At 42.8% G+C, this 8,833-nt stretch overlaps 1 protein-coding gene across 3 annotated transcripts in view; it reads right to left on the reverse strand.

The window, feature by feature from the left end:
- The window catches only part of Eif2ak3 (eukaryotic translation initiation factor 2 alpha kinase 3), a 59,062-nt gene that overhangs the window by 35,900 nt on the left and 14,329 nt on the right, over positions 1 to 8,833 (reverse strand). Inside the window, exon 3 of one of the 3 annotated variants that reach the window (XM_028762345.1) lies at positions 4,820 to 5,148. The exons of the other annotated variants lie outside the window; for them this stretch is intronic. Coding sequence (XP_028618178.1) covers positions 5,116 to 5,148 — 33 coding nt within the window. The 3' untranslated portion in view covers positions 4,820 to 5,115. Of the gene's footprint in view, positions 1 to 4,819; positions 5,149 to 8,833 lie in introns of those variants that run through there. 3 annotated transcript variants of the gene reach the window in all.

The raw sequence follows: 8,833 nt of genomic DNA on the forward strand, positions 1-8,833 counted from the left end.
CCATCCATCCATCCATCCATCCATCCATCCATCCATCCATCCATCCAAAACAGCAATGTTTAGTGTAGTGGGGATGTATACACGAATGAGGTTAGAAGACAACCTTCAGGAACCAGTTCTCCACCCTGTGGGTTCCTGGAACGGAGCTCAGGCGTCAGTCTTGGTGGCGGGTATCTTTACCTCCTGACCCATCCTGCCAGCCCTTCCATAACTATTTTTAAAGGTTCACCTCTTCTGATCTCTACACTCTTTTGCTATTTAATAAACAGGCTTGCACATCTCTCCTCCACCTCCTCGTCAAGTTTCCCCAATCCCTCTACTAGCAAAATGGAAAGGATTCTGACATTCTCTTTGCTGTAAGAATTCTACAGCAAATAAAGACTCTAATAAATCAAGGGTGGTGTCTACAAGAGACACATTTGCCAAATATACCAGGTATCTCTAATCGTGAAACATTTATATCTTAAAATATTTAAAGCAGGGGCTGTGGATGTAATTCAGTTGGCTAGGATGCTTGCCTAGCATAGGTTCCATTCCCAGGACTGCAGAAAACTGGCATGGTAGTGCATGCCTGTAATACCACAGTCAGGAGGTAGAGGCCAGAGGGTCAGGTGTTTAGGTCATCCTCAACAGCACAGTGAGTTCAAGGCTAGCCTGGGATACATGAGACCCTGTTTCAAAAAAATAAATAAATAAAAGTAAAAAAAAAAAAGTAGTATGTATTAACACCAAGCAGCAATTAAAGGCATTGAAAGGAATGTAGAAATACACACACACACACACACACACACACACGCACACACGCACGCACGCACGCACGCACACGCACACACGCACGCACACACACGCACATACACACAAACATAAAACCAGCCCATCTCTGAAATTCTGTTTTCTCTGCCTACCCCCATCTCAAATTTAGAAATTGGATTTTAAAAGTCTTGTCTTCAGCTGTCTTCTTGCTCTGCTCTCAAGGTGACCAAGTTCTTGGTTCCTCAGATCTCACCTCTGAAATACAAGGTCCGAACAGTCAAATACTCCCTTAGCATCCTGTAAGCAGAGAGGTCTTAGTGTCCTGGGAACTCGTGGGTTTGAAATGTATGGCATGCTGCGAAGAAGAGAGGGGTCGTGGGAGCCTTAGGTTCTGCTGGATCCACTGCAGCAAAGCTCTAGACTTCACTGAGTTACAGGCGGCTAAGATGTCAGCTCTGGGACTCAAATCCAGGTTCTCCGGAAGAGAAGCCTGCTGAGTCACATCTCTCTAGAACCAAGAGATTATTTTTAATATTTCAGGTTTTTTAAAGATGATGTACTATATGTAGGATATAAAATGATAACTTTTTAAACATTTGAAAGTGTCTCATGTAGCCCAGTCTGGCCTTGAACCCTCCATGTGTACAAGATGATGCTAACCTTGGATCCTCCTGCCTCCTCCTTCACACAGTTGGGTTTATGGGCCTGTGTCACCACACCTGTTTTATGTGGAGGTGGTGACTGAACCTAGGGAATTGTGCACTCTATCAAATGAGCTATATCCTCAACCAAAAATGGCAATTCTTAACCAAAATGAACCAGATGAACAAGTGCCTGCACTACTTTATTATTTGTGAATTAATAAAAAGACGCCCCAGCATTGTTGTATTACAGAAACAGTCTGTATTTCCCCTAAGGTTGCTAAGGAATCCCAGAGGACAGTGCCTCACAGATGAGGACGGGCTTTACGGCTAACAGGGGCTGAAGTTCCTGTAGGAAGGGGTTGAGAGCTTCTGACATATCCAGTTAATAGGACACACCCAAAGTGACACGCTCAAAAGAAAATGAAGAGAAGGAGTCCAGAGACTCCTCAGCAACTGCCCTGCCTGCCGGACACCCAGAGTCCAATCCTGGAGCCCACATAAGGTGAAGGGAGAGAACCGACTACACAGAGCTGTCCCTGACCTCCACATGAGTGCTGTGGCAAGTGAAACCTCTCCCTGCCCCACATAACACAGGCATGCACACACGCACACTTTAAAAAGAAAATGCAGACAATAAAACGCTAGAAATGACTTGGTGTTTATTTTATTTTGAGACAGGGTTTCTGTGTAGCCCTGGCTGTCCTCGAACTCAGAAATCCGCCTGCCTCTGCCTCCCAAGTGCTGGGATTAAAGGTGTGCGCCACCACTGCCCAGCTGACTTGGTGTTTATTATCGTCAAAATTTTGAATTAATCTTAAGGACAAAGATATACTTTCCTAATTTAGTCATCCTAAAAAATGTCTCAAGGACAACGACTACAATATCTGCTTAGACAGAGCATTCTCACTCGTGATGAAAGAACACTGTTCTAATAGCCATCTCTGTCTTCATCCCAACTAGGCAACACTTATAAAAGAAACACAATGCACAGGGAGAACCCCATTTCCAAAACAATAGAGCAGAGTACTCAATTTCTCATTAGGCAGCACGTGTGCTAGAATAAATTAGTTCAGCTCACAGAATTGCTTTTGGCCACACTAAGGGATTAATAAAAATTAAATTGAAACACTGTTTCATTTCTGTAATGAAAAGCAATTAAACAATCATTTAGATACTGGCTTGCTGCAAATTTGACAGTTACCCTTCAAAATGGACTTCCCAGCTGATGACTTAGCTGATTCAAAAAACACCTTTTAATGTTGAAATCAAAAGAAATGTGGGTCAGGCACACTGGTGCATGCCTGTAACCCTGGTATTTGGAAGACTGAGAAAGAAGGGTGAAGAGGTGGACCCAAGAATACATGTGTTCCAGGCTGAGACTCGCCCCACCCCCCAGACTCTCTATGTTTGTCTTTATCTCTGTGCCTCATCCACACACAAAATCAATTTCAATGACTTGGGCAATGTTTAGTATAAACTAAACAATGTTTAAAGATTTATTTATTTTTATGTGTATGAGCATTTCCATGTACGCATATGTACATGTATGCCTGGTGCCCGTGGAAGCCTGAAGAGGGTGACAGATACCCTGGAACTAGAGTTATAGATGACTGTGAGCTTCTGTGTGGATGCTTGGAACCAAACCTGGGTCCCTCTGCAAGAGCAGGCAGTGTTCTTAATTAGTGAGTTTCCTCTTTAGCCCTGAATTAGATAACATTTCAGAGATTGCAAAGGACACAGTAGTACAGCCCTTCCCTAGAGTTCATAAAGTCTGTGTTAGTTACTTTTCCCTTGCTGTGATGAGTCACCATCATCAAAAGCAATCTGGAGAAGTGTATTTCAGGTCATACTCATCTCTGATGGAACATGGAGGCGGGACCAAAGCAGAGGACATGAGGATGCTGTTTACTGGCTTGCTCAACCTGCTTTTATTATGTATGCCAGGACCACTGCTTAGAGCCAGCACTACCCCAATGGACAGAGCCCTCTCATATCAATCACTAGGAAAAAGACACACGTCTGCCTACAGACCAATCTTATAGAGCATTTTCTCCATTGTGGTTCCCTCTTCTCGGACATCTAGGTTTTTATCAAGTTGACAAAAAGCCAGCACAAGCCTAAGTTCAGTTTCCAGCATCATACAGAACAGAGAGATTGCAGCGTGCTTTCTTTTTTTGAGGAGAGAAGGGTTGGGGTTAAGGCAGGGTCTCACGGTATAGTCCATGTTGACCTTGAACCAAATTCTGAGATTATAGACATGTCCCATCCATGCCCAAATGAGTTCTAATACAGTAACATTCAGTTTCTAGGAATGTACTGTTTGTGAACAAATCAGAATTAGTAACTATGAATGGCACATTATACGTGTGTGTGTACACACACACTTGCTTTCCTGAGTTTGTGATAATATCTCATTCATGCAGCCTAGGTTGGCTTCAAACTAATCATCCAACGGTCTCAGCTGCTCAAGAGCTAGGATTATAGGTATGTGCCACCATGCCCAGCTCTAGGTACTTCTGTTTAAAGACGTTTCAGTAGACCAGTGTGGTGGTGCATGCCTGTAATCCTGGTACTGTATGGCTGAGGCAGGAAGCCCCTGTGCTGATCAGGGGGAAGGTAGGCTGGGAAAACACTTCTCTCTGCAAACGGCAGCATTTCATTGCTGTCTGCTGTTTATGCACCTGTCTGTGTATGCACCTGTTTGAAACAGAAATGCTCGTCTCCTGGGGATAACCATGCCTAAAATAAAATAAAACTCTAAGTTTAAGTAAGTATAGACTGACAATACACTTGTTTGTACTTTTTAGGAGGAAAAGGGGGCAGGCACAGTGCAAAACCAGAAAACAGATGCTGTGTTTAAAGTCTAAGATAAAAGCAGCCATCTAAGGACAAGTTAGCTGCAGACTAAAAGTAAGGGACTGCATACATGCAAATAAATAAGCTCCAAGACACAGCAAAATAAAGTGTAAAAAACATTTAGTCTACTGCAACTTATGTATTTGAGTTATTACTGACTGATGGAGACAGGGTCTCACTATGTAGCCCTGGCTTGCTTACATATCACTACGTAGACCAGGCTAGCCTTGAACCCACAGATTTCTTGTTTGCCTCTGTTTCTTGAGTGCTGGGATTGAAAAGTGTGCCACCATGTTTAGCCCATCAACTAAGATTTTGTTTTTTAATTACATTTATTGAGAGAGAGCGAGTGAGCGCATAGGCACATGCCATGACATGAGGGTGGTGGAGGTCAGAGCACAATTTGAGGTTCTCTCCTTTCATCATATCGGTTTGGATCAAACTAAGTTTCTCAGGCTTAGCAGCAAGTGCCTTTACCCAATAAGCTCCCACAACAGCTTTATTCTACTCAGATGTAAGTGTGGTCCAAGGCTGCCCAGGGACCTCCAAAGAAAAAAATGTACTACAGAATGAATTATTATTTTTTTAAAGTAAAATTTTAAGACAATCAGTGAGGAACCATAGCCAAATCTCCACACCTATTCGAGGTTGAAACCGTATTTAAATTACCAAAGAAAAAGCAAAAGAGATTTCACCTCAGGATGTCTTTCTGAAAACTTACAACACAAGTCTTAGCTACTGGTTGTCCAGAAATAGTGGCTCATTAACCTAAGGAGCATAATCTAGTGACAATCCAGAGGGAACCTGGTCCCCTAGTCATCCCAACACACACCCAGAGGCACAGTTGTAGGTTGGTTTCGTATCAACATTCTTTTGAGGAAGTTTTGTGGGTGCCCTGTCAACAGGAAGGAGTGGCAAATGAGATGTGTCCCAAGGCACCTGAGCCTTCCTGCCACATGCAATTCTAAATATAATACAAATTGTTTGTTCCTCATGGAACCGTCACTCTCTCTTGTGCACCAGGAATTTTCATTGACAACGTCAAAACACAAACAAAGCAACACAACACACTGGTTTATGGACTCCTTTAGGTCAGAAAAAGTTCATGGCATCAGAACAAGCCAGAGTGCAAGGAGATCTGAACCTACATATTGTGATGCATAATGTGTAATGAGTTTGTACTTTTAATAAAAAAAAATAGTGTTTGTACGTATGGGCTATGTGCATATGTGTGCTTGGGGGATGGGAGGGAGTATACACGTGTGCTTGTGGAGGTCAGAGGTCAACGCTGAGTATCTTCTTCAATCACTGTGGACCTCCTGTTTGAGACAGTTCTCTGATCAAGCAAGAGTAGCTGACCAGAAAGTCTTGACGTCCTCCAGTCTACACTCCTCAGCCCTCGGATTTTAGGGTTAAATCAGTACACCAGGTTTCACCTGGGTGCCAGGGAATCCCAATGCAAGTCCTCATATTTATGCAGCAAACGTTTACCGTGCTGGCTTTATGCAAGCTTATCTTTACGGAAGCTTATTTGTTTTTATCTGTTTGTTTTGCTTATTTTTTCTTTTTAAAAGCAGGGTTTCATGTAATCCAAGCTTGTTTGTAAGTCACCTGGATGTAGCTAACAACAACCTTGAACTCTTAGATTTACCTCCCCCAACCTCTGCCCCAAGTGCAGGGGTCTGGCTACCATGTGTCTGCCTTTGTTTGTGTCTTCTGAGACAGGTTCTCACTGTATGACCCAGGCTGGTGTAGAAACCATTATTCTCCTGATTCCACCATTGGAATTCAGAGATTACAGGCATGCACCACTGTGTCTGGCCTCATATATGTTCTTGTCAGAGGCAGGTAGATATTTCTGAGTTCACGGCCTGCCCTGAATACATAAGACCCTGTTTCAAAAACAAACAAACAACAAGAAGCAGTTCCTGATGGACCTTGGGATGAAGCCCAGTGGTAGAGCACATGCCTAGCATGTATAAGACCTCACATTTACTCCTTAGCAATAAAGTGCTAGCCATGCACTGTGGCAAATACCTGTAACTCTAACACCCAGGAGGCTGAAACAGGAGGATTGTAAGTTCTAGGAGAGCCTGGGCTCCACAGCAAGACTCTGCTGAAGAAGGAAGGGCGAGAAGAAAGAGAATGAGAATAAGGAGAGATGGAGAGAGGCAAGGCGGGACGAGGACACACACACACACACTCAGAGAGACAGAGAGAGGGAGAGACAGGGAGAGGGAGAGGGAGAGGGAGAGGGAGAGGGAGAGAGAGAGAGAGAGAGAGAGAGAGAGAGAGAGAGAGAGAGAGAAATAAAAATATTTGAAGCAAAACCATGGTGAATTTTATTAACTCTTGACCCTCAGTACTATCTTCTTCCTGCGCTCGTGACCAATCAGGACGTGTGCTGAGCACTTGCGCACATCCGAAGCGTGGCTCAGGAGCAGCACTTGTGCGGACTGAATCATCTACTCTGTTTAACAGCTTCACTCTGTTCATCAACTGAAACCGACGACAGAGGTGAGACTCGAAACACCCACATTTCCTCAGTAAGAACAAAGTCAGCTTTTCACATCAAAGAAGTCAGCTGACAGCCTTCATGATAGAACTTGAGTTTTCAAGTGAAAACTAGGAAACTAGGTAGGCTGTGTCTGCAGGAGTAAACCTGCAGTCTTCTAGTACTTAGAAGGATGTTCAAAGGCTGGGTAGGTAGCTGGGTAGGTAACAACCTAGCTTAGGGTACAGGAAGCCCTCAATTCCCAACACCAAAACCCCACCCAAACCCACCCCACCCAAACCCACCCCACCCAACCCAGCAGTTTCTAATTAGATCAGTGATGGTAGTGACAACTGAATTTTTTTCAATGTACTATGTATTAATAACTTGATGATCTTTTAATTCCTATGGAAGTCAGAAAAACATGAATGTTTTTGTAAAAGGCAAGGTGAGCTGGTGGATGTTACCCTAATAGGTTATAACATTTCACCGCCAGAGCTGGTGAGATGGCTCAGCAGTTAAGAGCACTTGTTTTTGCAGAGGACTGGGTTTAGTTCCCAGCACCTATACTGGACAACTCACAACCACCTCAGATTCCAGGTCTAAGGGACCCAACACTCTCTCCTGGCATCTCTGAGCACTGCACCAATGAGGAACACAACACAAACACACAAACACACACACACACACACACAAACAAATAACAATAAGATCAAAGTGGTGTATGCCTTTAAACCTAGCACTCCAGAGGCAAAAGGCAAGCAGATCTCTGTGAGTTTGAGGCCAGCGGGTCTATACAGCAAGTTCCAAGGTAACTAAGCCACATGATGAGACCCCCAACACAAAGAAAACAAAATAAAAACTCAACAATAAATCAAAAATATTCTTCAAAATGTTAATTGCTTTGGATTCGGACTCTTTCAGATACTTGTTTTGGGGCAGTATCAAGGCAAAGCAAAAGGCCACTAAAATATTCCTCCTTTCTCCAAACCACCAATGTATGTGGTTGAATTTTCTTCATATAATTGAAACAAAAGTACAATATAATATTTGTCTGTCCTTTTTGAGACAGGTCTCTCTCACATTTCACGCTGGCCTTGAAGTCATGATGTAGCCAAGGCTGGCCTCTATCTCCCCATGCAGGGACTATGGGCATTAGCTATCATACCTGGCAACAACGCAACAATATATTTAATAAAGAAGCAGTTATAAAAATCTAGTTGTCACAAGGCAGTGGTGGTGTGCACTCCTTTAATCCTGGCACTTGGGAGGTAGAGGCAGGCAGATCTTTGTGAGTTAAAGGCCAGTCAGAGGTACACAGAGAAACCTTGCCTTGAAAAAAATGGGAGGAGAGAAAGGGCAGAGGAGAGGAGATTGAGAGAAATTTGCAAATATGTAAAATGAGTGCCTCTTTCATATTGATAGCATGTTGTGCTATCATGTATTAGGTTTATTATTAACTAGTAAGGGTTTTGGAAAGTCTCTCTCCCCCCCTTCCTCCTTCTTTCTCTTGTGTTGCTTCCATACGGAGTCTCACTGTATAGCTCCGGCTTGCCTAAAACTCATTTTGTATACCAGGTTGGCCTCAAACTCATAGAGAGCCATTTACCTGCATAATTTATTTTAATCTTTAATGTTATAATACAGATATTTGGTTGGGTGTGATGGTACATGCCTGTAATCCCAACACTCAGAAGGATGAGGCAGAAAAACATGAATACAAGGCTATCCTGGGATACCAATACAAGGCTATCCTGGGATACCTAGTAAGACTATTCCAGAAAACACAGACAAGGCTCCAGGACAGATACACTCAATACATCCAGCTAAGTCTTTACCATACTTCAAGTAAATCACTGCTGAGTTTCAATTTTCAACATTTTATAAAATGGGATTGACTTACCAACATCAGGAGGATTACTATAAGGAACATCAAAAATATATTATAATATTAAGAACAATGTCATTAACATATCTATATATTAAGCTACCATTATCATAAATGATCAATGTCTTTAGATTTTCTTCTTATAAAGTAGAAAATTTAAAACTAGATAATATATAGCAGCCTCTCTCCCTCTCTCCC

Source organism: Grammomys surdaster, unplaced genomic scaffold (genome assembly GCF_004785775.1).
Source record: "Grammomys surdaster isolate TR1022 unplaced genomic scaffold, NIH_TR_1.0 133, whole genome shotgun sequence".
Lineage (NCBI taxonomy): Eukaryota > Metazoa > Chordata > Mammalia > Rodentia > Muridae > Grammomys > Grammomys surdaster.